The sequence below is a fragment of the Helianthus annuus genome, chromosome 1 (assembly GCF_002127325.2).
Source record: "Helianthus annuus cultivar XRQ/B chromosome 1, HanXRQr2.0-SUNRISE, whole genome shotgun sequence".
NCBI classification, from domain to species: Eukaryota; Viridiplantae; Streptophyta; class Magnoliopsida; order Asterales; family Asteraceae; genus Helianthus; species Helianthus annuus.
The window spans coordinates 123,342,482-123,368,721 of NC_035433.2; the positions used below are offsets into that span (position 1 = coordinate 123,342,482).

General features: G+C 36.8%; 1 protein-coding gene across 1 annotated transcript; it reads right to left on the reverse strand.

Moving 5' to 3' along the window:
* Window positions 1-22,318: 22,318 nt before the first annotated feature.
* Window positions 22,319-25,347, reverse strand: LOC110874230 (V-type proton ATPase subunit D). Its single transcript, XM_022123046.2, has 2 exons — window positions 25,186-25,347; window positions 22,319-23,392 (listed from the first exon to the last, which is right to left on the reverse strand). The coding sequence occupies exon 2, from the start codon at window positions 23,370-23,372 to the stop codon at window positions 22,590-22,592; it is 783 nt and encodes a 260-aa protein (XP_021978738.1). The 5' UTR covers window positions 23,373-23,392; window positions 25,186-25,347; the 3' UTR covers window positions 22,319-22,589.
* Between the last annotated feature and the right edge of the window lie 893 nt (window positions 25,348-26,240).

Genomic DNA, 26,240 nt, shown 5'->3' on the forward strand with positions numbered 1-26,240 from the left:
CAGTTCCGAAACCAATTTTTTTTGCAACCCCCCCCCCCCCCTCCTCGCGCGCGCGGATAAGACTTGTGGTAAAACATGTCATAAAGTTACAATGGTTTGGTAAAGATCTTACCTTATAAATAACCATTTATTTTGTTCCCTCAGCAATGGAGGATAAATTGTTTTACCACTTTGAGACTTTCATTCACACACACCCCAAAACTTTCAACAATAACATCATTCCTTAAGAAAGTATATCAATCTAATGTTGTTGCAAAATATGTATCACGTTTAAAATTGTTATCTTTTCTATAATAAAATGTCACAAATGTCATGATTGAACTGATGTTAGATTCTTTGATGGCCTACCAATAATTCTACCTATTTAACCCATTAATCTCCTTAACTCTTATATGTTTTCTTAATAACCCTAAAGTTATAACTATCACTGTGTTAGGAAGACATTCTACTCAAAGATTCAAACAACTCAAATCATCCCAAACAAGCTAAGATTTATATCGCAATGTTGAAAAAAATAAGCTAAGATTTTCTCTTTGGCTTACAATAACGATTGTCACTACTATAACGAACCGATCTAATACCAACCTATTTTCCGCCGCAAAACGCGGGAGAATATAACTAGTTACAATTATAATGTAAAGATCAACTAAATGATAAAAGTCAGATGGTTGACTTTACAAGCAAAACACTTTCTATTTCGTTGGCATGAGATTCAAATTCAATTGTACAAGTACGTTTATTTCACTTTAGTTACCAACTAGATGGCTGCAGTATTGACCTTTGTGAATTTATGGTTTCATTTTACAGAAGAAAAAAAAAGAAACATGTTTTTTCAACAAAACATGAGAAGATTGCATATTTGCATCTCGCTTTGAGTTTAGTTACTATAAATTTAAATGGATGGGATTGACTCTCAGATAACTCTTATCTATTTTCAAACTATTGATAAGCAATATGGCAATAATATCCTTCAATCTTTTTAAAAAAACATGTTCTGACCAAATACTTGAAAACTTGATCATAAGAAGGTAGGGGATGGTTCAAATGAAAACCACTTTTATTGTGAAAACTCGAAAACTAACTAAAAAAGCCTAAAAAAACCTAAAAAACATACAAAAAAGAATTTTTTTTTTTTACAATTTTTTTTAGAAAAATCGCTACTTTTTATATATGGAAAAAAAATTTCAAAAAAAAAAAAAAAAAATTTTGGTTGTACTGCACATGTGCACTAATACGGAAAGCCTAAACCACTTAACCCACCCCCCACCGACACCCCCCAAAAACCTAAACCCCCCAACCCCCCCCCCCCCCCCAAAACCTAAATTCACCCTCCCACCAAAAGCCTAACCCCCCCCCCCAAAAAAAAAAAAAAAAAAAAAAAAACCTAAACCCCCCCACCCCCACCCTCCCGAAAACCTAAAACTAAACCCTAAACATAAACCCGAAAAAAACCTAACCCCCCCCCCCCCCACACCCAAAAACCTAATCCTAAACCTCCAAAAAAACTAACCCGAAAAGCTAAACTAGAATAAAAAAACTAATTTTAAGCATGTAATGCACATTGTAGTACATGTTATATTGCACATGTGCACTACTATAATAATAGTATTGAAAACAAGACGACACCATAAATCTTTTTTTATGTCATAAAAAATATGCTCGAATATACTTGAATGAAAGATAAGAAAATTTGTGATCTTAAGGTGCCATTTTTGTTTTAAAATGATAACGTATGGAGAAATGGGAAATGTTTGAAAAGTTATATATTTTTTGTTCCAATTTTACCCCTCCTTCATTAAAAGTCTTCCCTCCCTCCTTTTTAGTGGGTTTTAGTTAGTTTTTTAGTTTTCACAATAACTAGTGGTTTTCATTTGAACCTTCCCCTAAGAAGGTAAACCAAGAAAAAGATATATAAAAAGGCCAATAAGAAACTTAATAAATAAGATAACAAAAGTAATATTTTTACACAAAGGCGGACCTACTACTTTTATGTACCTAGTAGTGAACCTGCATGTTGCAACGGAGTCGACAATATGGGCCGAGAACATAATTCAAACATGAAAATTTTAAAGCGCTCACGCTTCGCGGCTGCAACGCATGGAAAACCCTTTTGATAAAAATTATATAGCATAATGCAACATTTTTTATTTAGTGGGAAACCCACGTGTTACGGAGGAGTCGACAATTTATATCTAAATTTTTAACTAACTTCTCTAAAGTTACAAAACACGTTTTATGTTAAATTTGATTAATTTTGGTTCAATAATTAGTCATTTAGTCCAAATACATAAATATACAATAGAATATATTTTTTAAATATATGTTCTTGATGAATGTGATGAGTTTATTATCCATAAGCTTATTTTTTTATTATTTATAAATAATCTAATATATAGTATAGATTTATTAGACGTAAATGTCATTGATCAAGGGAAGAGGGGTATCAATGGAAGAAAATGACCAAAAATGTGCATTTTAACTTGATCCTTCGTATGTCATCTTAAAATTTGATGGGAATTTACCATTTTGTACATAGAAAATGCTTTATATAGTAATATAGATAATATAGATATAGATATCCAGTATTGATAGTTAATTAAGCGGTTATGATCAAATTAAAGTCTCCTAAAAATAAGAAGGGTATAACAGACTCAAATTGACCTCATTCGAGCGGAGTTAAAACCGTCTCATCGAACTCTACGATATTAGATTTTAGGTTTTCACTTTTGGATATATTGCTTGTGATTTTAGAATTTTTGTTATATCATTGTGTATTTTCTATATTTGCGTCACTGTGTTTTTTTGCGACTCATTATGTCTTTTTTTCTCGACACTGTGTTGTATTTTTTGACATTGTGTTGTATGTTGTTCGACATTGTGTTATATTTTGCGATTCAGTGTGCCTTTATACACTTATTATATTTAAGAGGCTTTTTAGAAAACTTTACCCCACACCGTAAATTTTTGGATCATGACTAGGGGTGCAAACGAGTCGAGCGGCTCGCGAACTACTCGAGATCGGCTTGAGAAAAAGTTCGAAACGAGCTGAGCCTTATCGAGCCTAAGCCGAGCTTGAGCCTAAAATAAAGCTCGTTTGTTTATCGAGCCCGGGCTCAAGCCTCGCATGTGAAGCTCGTTAGGCTCGACGAGCCTTATCGAGACTTAGTGTAAACGAGCCGAGTCGAGCCGAGCTTATTTAAACTTGTTTACAAGCCGACCTCGAACCTGAAAATAGGCTTATTTAGTAAACGAACCCGATCCCGAGCTTCAGTTATCAAGCTCACGAGCCTAAAAAGTCTATTATGTATATAATTTTTATTTAATATATTAATTAATAGATAATAAACGAGCCGAGCTTGAACTTGAGAAAATGCAAACGAGCCGAGCTCGAGCTTTGAAAACAAAGCTCGAATCGAGCGAGCTCGAGCCCGAGCTCTCATAAGTTAATCGAGCTCGAGCTCGAGCCTAGTCGAGCTCGGGCTCAGCTCGGCTCGTTTGCACCCCTAATAATGACCGTTATAAATAGTTTACATGATAACATATGTTTGGATGGGTCCACGTTGTTCACTTAAACAACCTTGGATTATTCTTTCGAATCATATACTGGTTTTATTTATATTTTTTGTTTAGCCTAATAAAGTTTCGTTGATTTTCGTTTAATTTGAAGATTTACCGATCTTTATGTTGGGTTTTGTTCGAATTTTACTGTGTATGTGATGTGATGTTTCTTGGTTTTGGTTTTCGTGTATTATCGTTTACCATGGTCATGGTTTTGGTTGAAGACTGTGCGGAGTGGATGAGGTTTGGGTTGGAGGCATTGCTTGACACGTGATGAGGGTGGGATCCATAAGCTTATGGTGAAAAATGAGGGGTGTGGTGTGGTGTGACTTAGCTTGGGTGCCAGCCATGTAAATTTTTTTTAATTAAAGTAGCCAACCGACCAACCAAAGTCAGCCAAGTCATCCTGCATTCCGCCCCACACCAGACTGAATTCCCAAGCCAAAGGGGCAACGCTATGCCCAAACCCAACCCGGAGTGGAGCAACTGGTGTTGAAGAGCTTCCCCCGCCTAACCAACGCCCCCACTCTCCGCAGTCCAATTACTAGCTAGAAAAATAACATAGAAATTTGGACGAAATTGGATATAATTTCTAATTCCTAGTAGTTGATCAAGGAAGCTCGATAGTTTTTGTTGTGATCTTTAAGTTCCTTAATTGCTTTCACTATGACAATTATTCTTGTTTATTCATGGTTTTGCAACCTTATTTCATCTTTTGCGATTCATTATGGCCACATTTGTTTCGATCAAAGCAACTACAATGGTGTCGTTTTGCTTTTAAATTCTGGTCTTGTTGGAGTATCAGTGATATCACCACTAGTTGACACGTCCACATTTACAAAGCCAACTTAGCATATCACATCTGATTTCAAATCACTTTTTTAAAAAACTTTCATTTTTCCTTCAATAACAAACCATCACCTCATCATTCATTCAACCTTTTTTATACATAAAATTAATGAAAACGGTTGAATGGGGGCCCACTCCAACAATTCGGACGAGTCCGCTCACAAGGTCCATGCCTAGCCAGACGTGTTGGTAATTTTAGTGTTATCAACGGATTTTAGGGTATTGGATTAACTTGTTGATCGAGGAAATAACATTGGAGATTGAACGAGTTAGGTGCCGCGGGAGTGCGGGCTCGATTCAATTCTAATGTTATTTGAGTATTTATATAAATATCCTTTTGGGCTTAATTGTTTTATAATGGCCATATTGTTAAGTTAATTAATGTGATTTACTTTAGTTTACTAAAAACTAAAGAATTAAGTAGATCTATATATGGGCCAACTTAATTTAATAAGGGCCAACGTAAATAATTTACTACAAGTATATTTTGGGCCTTGAATTAAAACAATGGATATGGCCATTGGCCAAGGAAAAAGGAGGCGATATGTTTTTTGAACTGTTCTCTCGATCAGGGTATACGCACAAATAGAACACACAGTACGGTTACAGTTTTGTGCTCTTCATCATCTTCATATCATATAAACATCAAATTCAATTCCAACAAGAGTGATCTCTGTCTAATCCGATAAATCATTGCGTGTAACCCGCAAATAGGTTTATCTGATAGTTCTCATACGATTCAGAGATTAATCCAGGTTTTAATCATAACTTTGCAATTTCAATTCGGGTTCCAGGTTTGTTAATTTCTTTGAAACTACTTGTTCTAGACCAATTATACAACAAAGATAAACCTATTTTAGGGTTCAATTTGGTTCGAATTGTAGTTGTAGTTTTGTTCGAATATTTGCCTGGCCTGTGATAGTTTTGTTGGAAATCTAAGTTGCAAAAATATAACTTTGAATCCAATTATATTATTTGTTAGATGCTTGGTGTCAATCGACTGTATCTTGAAATGAAGAAAAACATTGAGTTTGAATTTGGTCAACAATAGTACTCTGCCCACTTAGTTTATAATTTTTATTGTTGAAGGAAATCCTAGTTCGTGGAATTACTGAATCAAACAGAATATGGAAATTTAATTTGATCAACTTGATTTCTAGACTTTGGAATTTTATTTTGATTCTGTGATGTTAATTCAAGTTGTTTAAATAATATTTGTTCAAGGAATTAGGAATTAAATGGTATTTACTATTTTAATATTCTCAAACTGATATGGTGTAATTGAAATTCGTTGACATCAGTTAGACATAACTGGTAGATTATTTTGATGAATTAATTAAAGGGTAGTTTGGAAATCATTTTCAATTAATTTAAAGTGGGTTTGATCAGTGTATTTTCTTTTAGTTTGATCAATATTGAATTTCAAAGTTAACTCAAAATGGTTGAAAATGATGAGAAAACTGGAAAGTTTAACAAGTTTAAGGATAATAAGAGAAAGTTGGACCGGGATAATAGTGATTCCAACAAGAAACCAAAAGGGGGTTGTTGGAGATGTGGCAAACCGGGGCATTTCAAGAAAGATTGTCGTGTGAAGATTACTAGTGGAAACAAAGCTAACATAGCGGGTCCAAGTGGGTCGAAAGATCCGAATGCTTCACAAGGTACGCTTACTAATTCCACTCTAAGTTTGACAAAACCTATGAGTTTTGTAGTTGATTCAATTGGTCATTCGGGACATGTTAATTATTTACAAAACACAAAAATTGGATTTGATTTAAAGAAACAAAATTTATTTTGTGATTTGAATAATAAACAAATAAAAAGTAATATTTTTGAATCAAACAAATTCAATGCAAAGGTGCAGCCTACTAGCTGTGATGGTACAAACATAAGAAGTGTACAAGTCGGAAAAATCCCACTGTGGTCTGAAACAAATGAAACCCAGTCTTCGGGTTTGTTATTGGACTCAAAAAGTCCAATGATTTATAAACATAATTTGGTTGAGAATTATGTATCATTTATTTCTGAATCCTTTTATGTACAAGATGATATGCTTGCATGGTGGGTTGAATCGGGTGCTACGAGTCACGTTTGCAAGGATCTCAAATGGTTTGAGGAATTTGAACCACTTGAGGATGGATCTGTACTAAGGATGGGAAATGTTGCAACCGAGCCCATCAAAGGAGTTGGAAAAGTTAGACTTGTATTTACTTCTGGAAAATATCTATTATTAGATAATGTGTTGTATGTACCAGGGATTCGAAAGAATCTCTTATCTGGCATTGTATTAAACAATTGTGGTTATAAACAAGTCATTGAGTCGGATAAGTTTATCTTGTCTCGACATGGAACCTTTGTTGGATTGGATATTTATGTAATGGTATGTTCATGCTTAATATTAATGTCCCGTTTGCTGTTGAATCTGTTTGTATGGCATCTACATCCTCTAGTAATGTTGAGAACGATTCACGTCTATGGCATGCTAGATTAGGTCATGTTAATTATTATAGGATGAAAGATATGTCTAAAATGAGCCTAATACCTGCCTTTGACATGCAAAACTGTAGTAAATGTCATACTTGTAAATTGACTAAAATTACTAGGAAACCGTTTAAAGATGTTAAAAGGGATTCTAAGGTATTAGAATTAATTCATTCTGATTTATGTGACTTTCATAGTACGCCCTCACTTAGAAATAAAAAGTATGTGGTTACTTTTATTGATGATGCCTCTAGGTTTTGTTATGTGTATTTGTTGCATTCAAAAGATGAAGCTCTTGATAAATTCAAAATTTATAAATAAGAGGTAGAGCGACATCAAAGTTGTTTGATAAAGAACCTTCGTACTGATAGAGGTGGAGAGTATTATGATCCAGTTTACTTTCAGTCTACTGGTATAATACATCAAACCACTGCTCCTTATACACCACAACAAAATGGTGTATCGGAGAGGAAGAATAGGACTTTGAAAGAAATGGTTAATTACATGTTATCCTATTCTGGGTTAAGTGAAGGTTTCTGGGGTGAGGCTATGTTAACAGCCTGTTATTTGTTGAATAGAGTTCCTAATAAAAAGTCTAAAGTAACCCCATATGAACTCTGGTACAAAAAGGCACCAAACTTGAGTCATCTTAGAGTTTGGGGTTGTAGAGCTGTTGTAAAGCTTACTGAACCAAAAATGAGAAACATAGGTGAAAGAGGCATTGATTGCATCTTTATTGGGTATGGTGAGTATTCCCCTGTTCATAGGTTCTATGTTACAGAACCAAATGACTATGTTTCTGTCCACACTGTGATTGAATCAAGAACTGCTGATTTTGGCAATGAGGATAGATTTTCTTCTGTGCCTAGACTAAAGGACATGCCTTATAGTTTGAAAACATCAGCTGTAACTGAGTTTGGTAGTAACTCTGCTGGTACCAAAGATGTACCATATACTAGTACCGAACCTAGGAAGGGTACTAGGATCAGGAAAGCCAAGTCGTTTGGCTCTGACTTTCATCTTTATTTGGTGGAAGGAACAAGGAACGAGGTTGAACATCAGTATCAATATTGTTTCAATATTGAGGAGGATCCTAAGACGTACAGTCAGGCAATGGCATCTAGGGATGTTGCTTTCTGGAAAGAAGCCATCCAAGATGAGATGGATTCTATCATGCATAATAATACATGGAAATTGACTGATTTGCCTCCTGGTTGCAAACCTTTGGGTTGCAAATGGATCTTTAAAAGAAAGATGAAAGTTGATGGTAGCATAGATAAGTTTAAAGCCAGGTTGGTTATCCAAGGCTTTAGACAAAAGGAAGGAATAGATTTCTTTGATACCTATGCTCCTGTTGCAAGAATTTCCACCATAAGGCTTCTTTTAGCTCTTGCTTCAATTCATAACTTGGTAATTCACCAAATGGATGTCAAGACCACGTTCTTGAATGGTGAATTGGATGAAGAGGTATACATGAAACAACCTGAGGGTTTTGTATTACCTGGACAAGAACACAAGGTGTGTAAACTCGTCAAATCATTATATGGTTTGAAACAAGCACCTAAGCAATGGCATCAAAAATTTGATGAGGTGATCTTATCTCATGGTTTTCTTCTAAACCAAGCGGATAAGTGTGTCTACAGTAGATTTGAATCCTCTGGTAAAGGAGTGATTATTTGTCTATATGTAGATGATATGTTGATCTTTGGCACTGACCAAGATTAGGTTGATAAGACAAAGAAATTGTTGTCTTCGAACTTTGAAATGAAGGATATGGGGGAGGCGGATGTGATCCTTGGAATAAGGATTAAAAGGAGTAACAATGGTATAACCATGACCCAGTCTCATTACATTGAGAAAGTGTTGAAGAAATTCAATCATTATAATTGTTCTCCTGTTAGCACTCCTCTAGATCCTAGCATCCGGTTAATGCCCAATTCTGGTGATTCAGTTTCACAATTAGAGTATGCTAAGGTCATTGGATGCTTGATGTATGCTATGATTAGCACAAGGCCTGACATAGCTTATGATGTGGGTAAGTTGAGCAGATTTACTAGTAATCCTAGTGCTCAACACTGGCAAGCAGTGAACAGACTGCTTAAGTACCTAAAAGGAACCATGCACTTTGGTTTATGCTATTCAGGTTTTCCTTCAGTTATAGAAGGGTACTCTGATGCAAGTTGGATAAATAATAAGGAAGATCATTCCTCCACAAGTGGATGGGTGTTCTTACTTGGTGGGGGTGCTATCTCCTGGGCTTCAAAGAAACAAACTTGCATCACTGACTCAACTATGGAATCTGAGTTTGTGGCTTTAGCTGCAGCTGGTAAAGAAGCGGGGTGGCTCAGAAATTTGATCTATGAGATTCCATTATGGTCGAAACCGATATCACCAATCTCTATCAGGTGTGATAGTGCAGCTACCTTGGCTAAGGCATATAGTCAAGTGTACAATGGGAAGTCTAGACACTTAGGTGTTAGACATAGTATGATTAGAGAATTAATCATGAATGGTGTGATATCTGTTGAATTTGTTAGATCTGAGCTTAATTTAGCTGATCATCTAACCAAAGGGTTAGGAAGAGATCTCGTGAAGAAATCAGCTAAAGGGATGGGTTTAAAGTCCATTTTAATTATCTTATGTCAAGACACCCAATTCCCATCTAATACAACGTTAGATGCAGAATTCAATGCGGAAAGCTTGTCATAACGATATTGGAACACATTAGCAAATCATCCCAAGGTATGTGTTCAGACTGCAAGATAAAGTAGGTTGAAGTTGAACTTCTTAATAGTTCATTGATAAATTGCAGTGCAGGTGCAAGAGTAATGAACTACCTATAAGAATATGAAGTTTAGCCGCTTCAAGAAGCTTTGGACTTGAGCTTTGATATATTCTTTGAAGGATTAGGACACAGGCTAGTAAAATATTGTGTCAAGTGGAATTTGGATTTGTAAACGCGTGTGTATGTTACCTACATGTATTTAAATGGATAACATGGGTTCAATCCATAGAGACACCCAGTTATTCTAATATTTGTAACGTGTAATATACTAAGTGAAAATTCAATCCTCAGGACATTTTCATTATGCATGCGTTTGTGTTTATGTGAGGACACTTAAGTTAATCATGGATACCACTAAAATGGGGGAGGAATGTTGGTAATTTTAGTGTTATCAACGGATTTTAGGGTATTGGATTAACTTGTTGATCGAGGAAATAACATTGGAGATTGAACGAGTTAGGTGCCGCGGGAGTGCGGGCTCGATTCAATTCTAATGTTATTTGAGTATTTATATAAATATCCTTTTGGGCTTAATTGTTTTATAATGGCCATATTGTTAAGTTAATTAATGTGATTTACTTTAGTTTACTAAAAACTAAAGAATTAAGTAGATCTATATATGGGCCAACTTAATTTAATAAGGGCCAACGTAAATAATTTACTACAAGTATATTTTGGGCCTTGAATTAAAACAATGGATATGGCCATTGGCCAAGGAAAAAGGAGGCGATATGTTTTTTGAACTGTTCTCTCGATCAGGGTATACGCACAAATAGAACACACAGTACGGTTACAGTTTTGTGCTCTTCATCATCTTCATATCATATAAACATCAAATTCAATTCCAACAAGAGTGATCTCTGTCTAATCCGATAAATCATTGCGTGTAACCCGCAAATAGGTTTATCTGATAGTTCTCATACGATTCAGAGATTAATCCAGGTTTTAATCATAACTTTGCAATTTCAATTCGGGTTCCAGGTTTGTTAATTTCTTTGAAACTACTTGTTCTAGACCAATTATACAACAAGACGGTGCATTCCAATGGTCGTGATGGTTTGTGGCTTGGGTCCGAAAATTGAGACATGTACCACATCCTCCATTTAAGGTGCTCTTAGATTTTCACAAGATTATTTTTTACGTTATCTTTTGTGTGGTCCGTGAAACGTAGTTGGAGTTTGTACTTATTTCGTCGTTTCATCAATTTTTAACAACTACATTGACTTTTATTTTCTTATATATAGAATGGGGTATTATTTTATCTAATTTCTTTAATAAACCCTTGTCATGAATCTATATATTTAACATTGTACTCTTATAAAATAATGGCGAAGAAAAACTTTTGCATCCAAGAGTAGTCCATGTTTTACATTAAATACGTCTAATGCGTAGTCCATGTTTTACATTAATTAAGTACTTGTTCTACTAATCTACTCTAAGCCTGCCAATCTTTGCCCAAGCATACCAATCTTTGCCCAAACACATCAATCGGGTTGTTTTGAATACTGAAAAAAAGTTTTAAGTTAACTTCACACACAATAATAACTAAGTTTTCCGGTTCTTCCACTAAAAATCACTCAACGTTTTTTTTCTTCTAAAGTCATTCAACTTTCATTAGATGTTCAAATTAAAAAAATAATTATTAAATAGTTATTAATTTTGGGGGTTTAGTTTTTAGCATTTAGCTTAGGGGAGGGGGGGGGGGGGAGGTTAGGTTTTTTTAGGGGTTTTTTAGGTATTTTTTGTTGTGTTCACATTGGTTCTCGCGGTTCTCGCATGAACCTTACCATATATATATATATATATATATATATATATATATATATATATATATATATATATATATATATATATAGGAGGGTTATCTTGAGAACGCTAACTATTGCGAGAACCGTGAGAACGAATGAAAAAAACCAATCAAAACCAATTTTTTTTTAATACAAACCTCATTGTAATTACGATACAACATCAAAAAAAGAATTTATAACATCAAATAATTCATTTCTCCTTTCAAAATCACTCTTTTTAGATTTTTTACACATTTGTAAATATAACAGATTTACACATGTGTAAATGGCAAACTTACACATGTGTAAATTTTCTTTATTTACGAATTCACGTAAATTTAAACGTGTAAATTAAATTTCTAATATTGTATTCGAATAATAATGATAAGTGTAGAAAAAAATTTTGAATTTGAATTGTTTTTGATCAAGTTCTCATGATTTTTTCATTTGTTCTCACGGTTCTCACAATATTTAGCGTTCTCATTTAAACCCTCCCCTATATATATATTATGAGAACCGTGAGAACGAATATAAAAACAGTGAGAACTTTGTCAAAAACAATTCAAATTCAAAAAAAAATTTACACTTATCATTATTACTCGAATACAATCTTAGAAATTTAATTTAAAACGTTTAAATTTCCGTGAATTCGTAAATAAAGAAAATTTACACATGTGTAACTTTGCCATTTACACATGTGTAAATTTATTATATTTACAAATGTGTAAAAAATCTAATAAGAGTGATTTTGATAGAAGAAATGAATTATTTGATGTTGTAAATTCTTTTGTTTTTTGGTGTTATATCTTGATTACAATGAGGTCTGTATTAAAAAATATTGGTTTTGATTGGTTTTTTTCATTCGTTCTCATGGTTCTCGCAATATTTAGCGTTCTTAAGATAACCCCCCTCTATATATAATTTGGAACTTATTTTCAAAAAATATATTTTTTCAAAGAAGAAAAAACTTAATATAAAGTGTAGGATAAATTACGAGGTGTGTAGGATGCGTTACAAGTTGTGTACGATAAATTTCAATGTGTAGGATAAATTTCAAAACGTGTAGAATAAATTTTGATGTGTGTAGGCAAAACTTTTAGTGTGTAGGATAATAGTGTTTATGACAAATTAATTAGTCAAAGATAATAATAAATGAGATGAGAGAAAAACTATTTGATGTTTTACAATTGTACTCTTTGTTCTTTTTCTTCTCAAATGAACCTCCCATATATATATATATATATATATATATCCAAATAAAAGTTGAGTGACTTCATAGACAAAGTTAAAATAGTTAAAAAAAAACTTTATTAGACCACCCGTAGTGGGGGGGGGGGGGGTTTAAAAAAAATTCAAAAAAACGCCAAATAACGCCCTGGGACCATCACACCCGGCGTTTTTGAGCGTTTTTTTCGAAAAAAAATTCGTTTCGCGTTGTTTAAACAACGCTTTGAACATGTTTGACCGGCCAATCAATAACCCCAACGGCTAGTTAACGGCTATTTCTTTTTTTTAACCTTTTACCTATAAATATATATAAACTCATTCAAAATTAACCAAAACTCTCTCAAAAACACTACCATTTTATAAAAAAAAAAAACTTGATGGATTCCCCTAGTTCTTCATCCATGGTAAATTTTTACTACAAAGAGTTTTTTGCGGATGGCGATGATTCCACCGATTAGGAGGTTGAGCAAGAGGCGGTTACGAGTGCTTGTCAACTAGCGGTGAGATATGTGAAGCATTGTCGTCGCCCCCCAACCGGAAAAAAATAAAAGAGGTTATATTGAACGAGACCGACGCGCGGCACACGATCGTTTGATGAAAGATTATTTTGATGAGGCGCCGACATTTTTGAACCAAATGTTTAGGCGTCGTTTCCGAATGAGTAATCGTTGGTTTCTACGCATAGTCGACGACTTGGAAGCAACTACGATTATTTTAAACAAAAAGCGGATGCGAGAGGGGCACTTCGATTTACCGGTATCCAAAAGTGTACGTCGGCGTTACGAATCCTTGCTTATGGAAACACAACCGACATCAACGACGAGTATCTAAAAATGGGCGAGAAAACAACGCGAGACACCTTGGAGCATTTTTGTCGCGGTACAATTCCTATACTTTACTATAACGTTTACAATTTTTTTTGAAGCTTATGTTTGTGTATGTTTTTTATAAAGGTATTATTGATGTGTATGGTGCGCGTTTATCTTAGAACGCCCACATGGGACGACCTTCAAAAGATCTACGAGTTACATTCGGCGGAGCATGGTTTGCCTGGTATGATCAGGAGCATAGATTGCATGCATTGGCGTTGGGATAACTGCCCGACCGCATGGCGAGGCCAACACACACGGGGTGACCAAAAAGGACCCACTGTTATTCTTCAGGCGGTTGCTTCACAAGACCTTTGGGTTTGGTCGGCTTACTTTGGCGTGGTCGGGTCATGCAATGATATTAATGTTTTCGAACAATCTTCGTTGTTAGAGGAGTGGATTTCTGGCAAAGCTCCAAAAGCGTCGTTTTACGCAAATGGAAACTACTACCCTCATGGATATTATTTGAGCGACGGAATTTATCCTAGGTATTCGATTTTCGTGAAGATGTTTAGTGATCCTATTGATGAAAAAAGAGCATACTTTAAAAAGGTTCAAGAGTCTTCACGAAAAGACATTGAGAGATGCTTTGGGGTTCTTAAACAACGCTGGCAATATTTGAGAAATCCTTGTCGTGCATGGAGCAAGCAAAAAATGAGAGATGCTATGTACGCTTGTATAATCATGCACAACATGATTTTGGAAGACGAATGAAAGGCATTATGCCAGAATTATGTGTCAAAAGCCGTTCAAGAGGACCATCCACAGGCGTCAATGGAAGAAAGAGTGAATAGTGCGCGAGAGTTGCGTTACGAACCGTACCATTCCCAGTTAATGGTTGATTTGGTACACCACACATGGTCGGTTCGGTATGTACCACCTGAGGGTGAGGAAGAAATGGAGGACGAGGAAGACGAAGTTGGCGAGGGTGAAGAAAGCGAAGACGAAAACTAGATCATCTTATTTTTTTAACTTTATTTTTTTCGGTTTTTTTGTTTTCTGTTTTTTTTATTTCAACTAGTGTAATTTTTATTTTAAATTAATGAAGATTTTTATGTTTTAAATTAAAAAAAATAATTGTGAAATGATTGCATGGGCGTTATTGGGCATTATTCCCACTACGGCACTTTTGCAATAACCCCCAATAATGCCCCATGCTGACTGGACTGTCAGTGTCGCAAAACCCCCCATTGTGGGGGCATTATTTGGCTAAACCACTACACATGGTCTTAGTATTAGGTGAAATTTTCCAAAAGGATTTGGGCGTTATTGTAAGTGACTAAAGGGTCAAAATGGGTTAAAGTATAATACATAAAATGTCTGTCTTTATAGTCTAGTGCCATTTTAGAGGTGAAATAATGTTTTGGGACCAATAGGTACTAGGTTCGACTCTCACAAGGGGTTTTCCCATATTTATTGGCTTTCCTTCTGAATTGGTGTATAGACATTATGCCTAGTGGACATGGATATGATCGGGTGATTCCGCTGGTGGCACGATGATACTCTAATGGTCTGTCAATTATCCAAATTTGCCGTTCAAAAAAAACTATAATAAATAAATTAATGGAAGAAAGAATGACGAGTCATAGTGGACCCAACGGTAGACGTGATAGACTGGCTAACGGCCAAATCCGTATAAGAAAACAGGAGATCATGACCACCCAAACCGCAACACTCCACCAGGACCACGACTACAAACTCACATGACAATTGTCTTCTTCCTTGAATCATCTCACTCTTCTTCTTAGGTTTGGGTTTTTTCTCAAGCACCACCAATGTAAATTGTAAATCAGAAGCTTCGATCGGTTTCGGTAGACATACGTTAGAAAACTCGCTTTCGCAAGTCACGCTTAAGCCATTTATTTAGTTAAGATTATTGTCAGATAGTGAAATAGGCAATTGTAGAAGCGATTATCAATTTTCTCTGTAATGGTTTTTGTTTTGATTTTTCAACCAAAGGATTTTGTTTTTCATTCGCCTTTTGGCTCACGTTGGTTTCAAATTGGGATAACTTTGTTAAATACTAATCGTATTTTAGGAGTATTCTAATCAGGTCATTCATATTTTTTTTTGTTCCAATTAGGTTAATAAAGATCACTTAGATGTTTAAATTCTAAATCTTTTATCTAAATAGGTAATTTATCCTACATGATATTTAATTGTGTTTTTTTAATATGTTGACATGGCTGATAAATGTCAAGATGGATTAGATACTTGCAAAATATTTGTTAAAAATTGCAAAAATAAACTTAAATATTGCAAAACAAATTATAAAAAAAAATTTAATTTGCAATCTTTTCTGTTATGTATTGATATTTTAATTCCATTCCTAAACATATTATAAAGTAATGCAACATTTTCCATTCTAATAGCATATACGATATATATGTAAATTATATGTAAATCATTATCTCCATAATTGCAGGAGATTGAGCTGGATTCTCTTGTATTATATATATCCTTTGTCAATTAATGAAATTAGGAACGTCTCATCCGTACATTGTCTTTCCCAGCAACTTGACGGCTGCGCAATGGGCTGGTCTCCTCAATCACAACACCTCGGCCCAACCCCCCTGCCCATACCCTTTGAAGCCGGCTCCATCCTCATCTCAAGGCATACTAGGCCCGCGGCCAGATCAAGCTCATCAGACAACTTACTCGCCCACTGACATCGAGCAGGCGCTTTACTCACTGGCACTTAATCAATCCGACCCGGGGGTAATGGACACAGGAGCTACATCTCACTCTGCCAATGAGCAAGGTATATACTCCCCGTCTACTTTTAATACGTGCACCAATTAAAACATAATTGTTGGTAATGGCATAACTATCCCTGTTTTGGCTCAAGGCAACCAAGTCCTACCACCCCCTACCCTCCACTTAAACTTAATAATGTCTTATTTGCCCCCAACCTAATCAAAAATCTTATCTCTGTCCGTCGCCTTACCACTGATAACCTTGTTTCTGTTGAATTTGACCCATTTGGTTTTCTTGTGAACGATCTCAAAACACGGGCTCCTATCCTACGATGCAATAGCACGGGCGATCTTTATCCACTGACTGAGCCACTCCCCCTTCCTTCTACCCAACCATCTGCTTTTGTTGCTGTTCCTCAAGATCGCTGGCATCAACGTTTGGGTCATCCTGGCAAACATTTGTTACAGTCTTTGAAACTTTCATCTGTTGTTGATTTTGGGAAATTTAATAACACTCTTTGTCAATCTTGTGTTTTTGGTAAAAGTGTTAAATTGCCATTTTACGATTCTATTAATAATACTCATTCTGCTTTTGACATTATTCACAGTGACCTCTGGACATCACCCGTACTTAGTACGGGTGGTCATAAATATTACATCCTCTTTTTGGATGATTTCACCAATTTTTTATGGACTTATCCCATATCAACCAAATCGCAAGTTTTCCATACCTTTAGTACCTTCCATAATCTGATTCACACTCAATTTGAACGTAAAATCAAGCAATTTCAATGTGATAATGGCAAAGAATATGCTAAACAAAATTTTTACAACTTTTGTAACCAAAACGGAATGCAATTTTGTTTTTCTTGCCCATACACGTCCTCTCAAAATGGCAAGGCGGAACGCAAAATCCGCACTATCAACAACATGATCCGAACTCTCCTTGCTCAAGCCTCTTTACCCGCTAATATGTGGCATCATGCTCTTGAAACTGTCACTTATCTCCTTAACATTTTACTGAGCAAACTTCACCACTTCAAATCACCTACCACCTTACTTTATAATTGCATTCCCGAATACGACCACCTTCGTGTTTTTGGGTGCCTTTGTTACCCTCTTACACCATCCACCACCATCCATAAGCTTGACTACCGTTCCCACCCGTGCGTTTTCCTTGGCTACCCGTCAAACCATCGGGGCTATAAGTGTCTTGACCTTACCTCCCACCAACTAATCGTCTCAAGACATGTCCATTTTGAAGAGTCAATTTTCCCTTACACCATACAATCACCCACTAAACCCCCTTCTTATGACTTTCTAAACCCAACCATAAATCCACTCGTCTGGGACTACTTACAAAAGGCCCAACGATCGCAGCCCCATACCCAACTTCCTATCCCTCCTAACTCCCCTGTCTCCACTCCTCTCGGCCCACAAAACCCCCAACACCCCGGCCCACTACCCGCCGATCAATCTCACACTCCCTTACCAGCCCATACCGCCCCCTCTTCCACTCTCCCTTCCCAGCCCGTACCCTCTACTGGCCCAAGCCCTTCACCAGCCCACACTGCTCCTTCTTCCTCTCTCCCGGCCCAACCTACAGCCTCACATCTCTCAGCTCAACCTGCTGCCCCTAGCCCTTCAGCCCAGCCCGATTCAGCCCACTATCCTGATCCCGTTCTTCCAAACCAACCCGATTCCCTTGCCCCACCACCCTCACCTTCACCGACCATTCACGTTCCATCCGGCCGTACTATACACACTCGATCCATGAGTGGCATAGTCACAAACAAATCTTCAACCTCACCGCATCCGCGGTTATCCCCCTTCCAAAAACCCCACAGGCTGCCTTGGCCTCTCCAGAATGGTTCAATGCCATGTCCAATGAGTTTAGTGCTCTTATTAAAAATAAGACCTGGGAGCTTTAACCTAGGACACCTGACATGAATATTATACGCAGCTTGTGGTTGTTTAAGCATAAATACAGGTCTGATGGTAGTTTGGAGCGTTACAAGGCCATATTGGTTTGTGATGGTCGTAAGCAGCAGACAGGTATAGATTGTGGTGAGACGTTTAGTCCGGTTGTAAAACCGTCCACCATTCGGTTGGTTCTTTCTCTTGCATTGTCCAAGTCCTGGCCCGTTCACCAGTTGGATGTCACTAATGCGTTCTTACATGGGAACTTAGAGGAAACCGTTTATATGCATCAGCCCATGGGTTTTCGGCACAGAGACTTCCCTGATCATGTTTGTCTACTCAGGAAGTCATTGTATGGTCTCAAACAGGCTCCTCGCGCATGGTACCAACGGTTCACCGATTTTGTTACTTTACAGGGATTTCGTCAAAGCAAGTCAGACAATTCGCTATTTATTTATCACCATGGTGCTGACATTGCTTATCTTCTTATATATGTGGACGATATCATTCTTACCACGTCGTCTGAGGCACTTCGTACACGACTGTTACACATCTTGTCAGGTGAATTTGCGATGAAGGATTTGGGATCACTTTCGTATTTCTTGGGTATTCAGGTGACAAGGACAGGTGATCATATGTTTTTATCTCAACAGGCGTATGTTAATGATATAATTCATCGGGCATCTATGGACTCGTGCAAATCGGTGGCTACTCCAGTTGACACACAGTCAAAGTTATCTGCTGCTTCTGGCCCGTTATACGAAGACCCGACTACCTACCGTAGTCTTGCCGGTGCCCTTCAGTATCTCACTTTTACTAGACCAGACATATCTTATGCGGTTCAGCAAATCTGCATGCATATGCATGCTCCTACGATTGATCACTGGAATGCACTGAAGCGCATCATACGCTATCTTCAAGGCACATCGGCTTATGGTCTTCATCTAGGACCCGTTCCTGATTTACGTCTGGTGGCTTATACTGATGCTGATTGGGCTGGATGCCCGGACACGCGTCGTTCGACTTCAGGTTATTGTGTTTACTTGGGCGAAAATCTCATTTCATGGTCTTCTAAACGTCAACCGACAATTTCTCGTTCCAGTGCTGAGGCCGAATATCGAGCTGTTGCAAATGTGGTTGCTGATATTTGTTGGTTGCGTAATCTTCTTCTCGAGCTTCATCATCCTCTTTCTACTGCCACTTTAGTCTACTGTGATAATGTCAGTGCTGTTTATCTCTCTGGCAATCATGTTCAGCATCAACGGACTAAACACATTGAGCTTGACATCCACTTCGTTCGCGAGCAAGTGCAACGTGGCAGCATTCGAGTCTTACATGTTCCGTCGCGTCATCAGATTGCCGATATCTTCACGAAGGGTCTTCCACGAGTTTTGTTTGATGATTTTCGTACCAGTCTCAACATCGGCCCTCCCGACGTCTCAACTGCGGGGGTGTAATAGCATATACGATATATATGTAAATTATATGTAAATCATTATCTCCATAATTGTAGGAGATTGAGTTGGATTCTCTTGTATTATATATATCCTTTGTCAATTAATGAAATTAGGAAGTTGAATATTATTCTTACACATTCAATATAAAGCAATATAGCATTTTCCATTCGATATAAATTTTGGGATTGTAAACGCACTGCATCTAACCCACCATCCCTGTAAGACTTTGCTGTGGTCCGACGGCGGGGTGGTGGTGCGACGGCAGGTGTGGTGGTGGGAGTGTGGGACGATGGTAGGGTTGGACGATATAGGGTTTTTTTTTTTAAATTCTGGAACTCCTGTTAACAATTATGGTGTCACTAATTTTCATGGGTATATGGTTTGGATTAGGTTAGGTTCAGGTTTTAAACAAAACACATGGTGAATGACTAAATGGTGCCATAATTCACAATGGGTAACTCTCCAGAGGATAGATGATGTTTGTATTAATTCAAGCCAACAGATTGTTTCTATGGAGCATAGGTGAGTTGGTGATCATCATTTTAGCTTTATTGTATGTTCCGACACAGTTATTACATCATCTAAAACGGTCTGCTTTGACTAATACCTATTTCGGTCTGACCCGAACCAAGTGACCATTTGATACGAAACCCACCAATCCAGGCCCAGCTCCACTTCAAGTTAGAAACCCGTTATTTGATCCAGGGCCCTATCAATGATAGTATCAATTTATTTGTACCCGTTATTTGATCCAGGGCCCTATCAATGATAGTATCAATTTATTTGTTAACTATTAACATTTAATTTATAGAATTGTTAACTTAGGGGCAGGGTCGGCCCTAAGAATCGTGTACCCTGTTCGAGCTCGAAAAAATGTGCCCTTAGGCCTTAACGAAATTGAGTATTTGGCTCACTAAAGGTCTAAACCTAATGCCAAAGGGGTTAACAACTAATCTAAACCATAAGAATAGTTTTGTATGAGGGCCTATGTTGGTGTTTGTATGGATGTACCTGATTAAAAAAAATATTTTACATATACATATCAGGTTTTTTTCATAAAAAAATGTGTCCCTCGAAATATCGGGCCCTGGCCAGTGATCCTCCCCGCCCACCCCCAGGGCCGGCCATGCTTAGGGGTTGTTTGTTTACCTCTTAATGAGGCTCTTAATGGTTCAGTAAGAATTCAGCACTTAATGGTTTAGACTGTTTGTTTCACAAGCAGATGTCTGAATAGTTCAGACATTTTCCTCTGAATGGTTAAACACTACTATACAAAGTCTAAATGATTAAGACCTCTAATCTGAATTCGTTAGACATTTGCCTCTGAACGGTTATACTAGCTCTTAATGGTTCAGACAGACCTCTTGCTGGTTCAACACTTAATGGTTCTGACATCTTACTGATTCAGCACTTAACCATTCAGAAGTTGCCAAACAGCCCCTTATAGTTCCCTTGATTATTAAGATATACTAAGAATTATGACTTCAGAAAACCAAATTCTTGAGGTATTCAATTGTTACAGAAAATCAAAACCCATAATGTCAATCGCGCTTAACCGAGTTAACCAACACTTTTAATAATTTCTCCTGATCACAAATTCGAAGAAATTGCAAGCCTTTTCAGAAACAAACCTCAATGGAATAATGAAACCTGCAAGATATTTTGTAAACAAAAGTTCTTGAAAGGCTGCGAACAGCCATGGTGGGGCTGATGAAGAAACCAGGGGTATTCAGGTTCAGGGTTTTTGGAATAAAGACGCGGTCATTTCACCTAGATTTAACATATACCAAAGGTGTTACGACTCAGCAAATAGTGAGGACATATACTGCCATATGGTCTTACCACAGTCAATCAATGTTGTAAAACAAGGTCTCAGAGGCCAAGTACTTCCTGAGTAATCGCTACAAGGTTGGTTGCCGAGGTGGCGTTCTTCAACCCCACGTAATTACTCGGAATTGATCAACTGCGGTCAACCATAGCCAGAATCAGAACTAGTAGGTTAACTCAGACCGAGTTTGACTTAAAAAAAAAATAAAACATAAGGGGAGGGGGGGTGGTCACTAGTGATAGAATTCTATCACTCACAAGCACCAATCAAGTTCCGCCATGTCATCAACCATTTTTCCATCACTCACAACCTTTTTTAGTGGGGGTGGTCATCACTCACCACCACACCCAACAATTTCCCCCCAACCAACAACTACCCTCACAAAATAATATCATCACGGCGTTGAAAAAATCACGGAAACGTGTTTTCGTTAATGTATCACGCGTTGATGTTTATGGTGGCGGTGGGAAATAACGCGTTGAACATTGTTTCCGTGATGGTATAACGCACGGCCCCCTCCCCCCCCCCCCCCTAACTCCTATGCATATCATATTAAAGAATTAATAGCATTTTCAACGAATGAATATCAAAGTTTGAAATACTTTCTATTTGAACTTGTATTTTTTATTTATATTGATGATATTCACGTATTTTGTTATAAATATTAGTAAGCTTATGATATTTGACATATACACAATTTCCCGATAACTAATTTCTTTATAATTTAACATGTTCAAGTACTGTAACTCCCCAGTTGACCGACTAAGGAGCGCCTAGACATTTTTGCAACCATGACCATGGTGACCATCAATGTAATTTAATCTTTTTGTAACATAGATGCACCACCGAAAATGCCACAAAGAAAACAACAGCACGATTAAGATTTATGATTTATAACTTAAAGAGTACTTCAACGCCCAATGAATAACATGATACAAATAAACAAAAGAACGAGTTCCTGGAATCCAAATTTAAAAAAATAAAACGGCACCCAAATATAACGATAGCTGCACACACGAAGCTTTTATTGAAAAAGTAGATACGGTTCATCTAACCAAAATAAACTTCTTTCAGCAGACATATATAGATAGCACGTATATATGTCGCATATAATTAAAAACTAACCTCCACTTCAAAAGATGATGTCTTCATCTTTCTTAGCAGCAGAAAGCATGTTACTCGCAGCATTCACGGAGATTCCTCTTTGTAACGAAAGATTCTCGGCAGCTTGTTCTTCAGCAAACTTTTTAGATTCTTTCATCTGTTTTTCAATCTCTCGTTTCTTGAAAGCTTGAATCTTCTTCAACCTAAAGAAATCTTCTCTCTCCAGTTCATCGAGCTCACCTCGGATATAGCTTATGGTGTTTTCTAACCTCGGTTTGACCACGCTTTCTAGAGCGTTGACCCTGCGGTTAGTGGTCTTGATTGCTTCATCAAGGGTCAAGAACGATGTTTGAAGCGACGCAAGCTCCACAAGAACCTCGATTGCTTTCACGTAAGCAGTTTTACACCCTTGGACCTGTTGACCGCCTCTTGCTAACCCGGTCAACTCGTTTTTGGTCTCGGCTTCAGTGAAGTACTCGAACTTCGGCAGTTTTACACCTGCAACGTTTTCGGTACGGGACCGGACTTTCAAAGATGCAGTTTTGACGTTTTCGATGACGGTGTATTTAATGTTGTCACCGGCTACGTATTTTGCTTCGGTTAAGGCAAATGAAGATGATTTCATGATGTTTCCCATTGATTCTTTTGTTGCGACGATTTTTTTTAGAATGGCTCGAAATTGAACGGTTAAAGCATCACTTTTTTTCTTTAGAAGAGCGTGGCCTCTGGTTGCGCCGATAAGACGAGCCTTGATGACTGCAAGAACGGTAACGGTGGGGACCACATTCAAACGCTGGCCCTGGCCAGACATCTTGTTGAATATACGTAAATCTGTGAATATAAACAGCCAAAAAAGACAAGTTAAGAAAATAATACAGCTTCCAACATCTATTATATGATATATAACTATGATTCATGTGTTATAGGTAACTGTATTTTACCATTTGGAATCTGGGATGATATATCTAGAGGCCACCCATATATTCATTTTTTTTTTCATTAAGACACCCATGTATGAAAACAATTTTACAGATCGCCAAACTGCCCGACTATGTATTTTTTTCTTTTCGTTTTATACCAAGTCAGGCAAAATTTATGTCAGAAAACTATAAAATGGTAAAAGTGCTCTTAACCTAATAAATTAAACAATAACATGTAATATTTAAATTTACATTTCATTGCTAAGATAAGAAATATACATTGCGATGAAGGGTCAAGGGTGTATTAAGATGGCTTGATAATCACTGCCATAGATCGTCTAACACACCAGGATGTCTAAAAAGGTTGGGGTGGCTTCGATCAAAAAAGAATAAGAACTATATATAACATAGTTTGATAATCACTGTCATAGACCATCTGGTGCTACAAGTCCAACATTAGAAACTTTGGACTAGTTCATCACCCTAGGTCACTTTCACTTACACCCGACAAAGTAATAACAAGATAGAAGATCAGATCTGATATCACCCACATGAACACATCCAATATTTAAACTTATAAAACATTTTAAGATCATCACCCTTGCCTGTGACAAACCAACCCATTGATCATATCAAGGCCCAATTGTTGAAAAACATCCTCACTTAACAAACACCACATGACCAAAACTTTGACAATACACAGATCATCATCATCATCATGCTTAGTAAATCCCACCAATAGCAAAGCTAAGGTAGGGTCTGAGGAGGGTAAGATGTAGACAGCCTTACCTCTACCCCGTAGGAATAGAGAGGCTGCTTCCAGTGAGACCCCCGGCTCGATAGTAGTTTTGCATCAAGCCTTGGACATAAGGCACATAACACTCAACAGCAATTAAGACAAAGGCCGATTAGTGCATGTACTCCCTTGTCTTTCGGCTATCAACGCCACCACATGATGCATGATTAACCATCCCCCTCTTTTAAAGTTATTTTCACGAAATTAGTAAAACAACGCTAAAATTAGTGTACTTTCATTTTAGCCCCCGAGCGCCCACACATATATACATTATATGCGCATACCGCAAACGGGGCGCACGGTATACCACATCCATGCTTACTTCAAAGACTTAAACATTATTGACAAGTTGGAGGAAATATTACTAAAATGTTTCAAATTAGAACAAAATTAGTTCAAATTTTCAACTAAATTAACAACAATTAAGATTAAACTCAGATCCCATCCTCCAAAAGGCTACAATTGCTTATTTCTCTTTCAACTAGCATTTACTTAGGTTATCAAGCCTCTATAGATTTAAACCACAACGGAACAATTCATCAAACTAACAAAAATAATAACTAAATCTGTAAAAAAAATATGCTAAACAAGAGTTCGTTATACAACAAGATCTAGATTTAACCTAAATTCCTCCGATGACGTCATATTGAACAAAATTAGGCACACAAAATTCGAAATTACTAAGATCTACATTGCCGATTCGTGGCAATTAGGGCGAGCAAATGTAAAAAACTTCAAATCGTATCATGCTAGATCCGAAATTCAATTAATTAAAATCAAATCAATGACGAATTGGTATGAATTTTGATCCTTAGGGTTAGATCAGATATATTTTAGGGCTAAATCATACAAGTGATTAAATTTAGATCTGTAACGAGTAGTTAGACAGAGAGAAGAATGAACATTACTTGTTGATGATGATCAGATACTGCTGCTAGCGCTTGATAATAGCGATGAAGATGATTCGATCATACACACCTGACGAAACGATGATCGCCAGGAAGAATTATTTTTATTATTATTATTTTTGTTTTATGTTGAATGGGCCACGTCTTTTTATATAATGCGAAAGGGTGATTCACGTGTTAGTTACCAACCCATATATGATCTAACCGTGACTAGAGCCTGGTTTGGGCCCGAATCCGTTCGGTTTATAAACCACCCTGGTTTCTTTTAGTTTGGCCTCCAATCGGGTTAAGCACCGGTGGCGGTTGAAAACACAAACTCACCCAAACCGATTAGGAGCAAAACCGGATTTAGCGTTTATACCGGTTTTTCTACCAGTTTTTTTAGAAAGGCTCAAACTGGTTTGCGTTGGAACTAGGGATGTAAAAGAATCGAAGGAACACGAACAAGGCCTTATTCGTGTTCGTTCATTAAAAAATTAATATGTTTATGAACGGTTCAGAAACGCTTACTGAAGGAGATTTTTTGTTTGTGTTCGTTCATTAAGGAAATGAACACTTAACGAACGCAAACGAAGAAAAACAAACATCATATATACATTTTAAAATACGCAAACGAAGACAAACAAACATTGTATATACATTTTAACATAAAAGCTGCATTTTTCATCACAAAGATTACGAATAATTTAAAAATTGAATAAATAATTAACTAACATAACTATCTGAACATAGCTAACATCACTATAATAAACATAACTGACACAAAAGAGTTAAGAAGTTTGTCAACTTTAACACAAACTGAAATTGAAAGGGTCAAATGATAGATTTTGGCAGAGGCGTATATTATAACTGTGGTTTCGTATTTTTTAAATACTAAAACCAATAAAATAAAGTTATAACATAGAAAAAAACCTTTTAATGAACGAACACAAATAAACATAAAAAAGCAAACATAAATGAACACATTACCGAACTTTTACAAACATAAATGAACGAACGTAGCCTCTTTTCATGTTCGTTTGTTTAACTTATCGAACGAAATTTCTTGTTCGTAT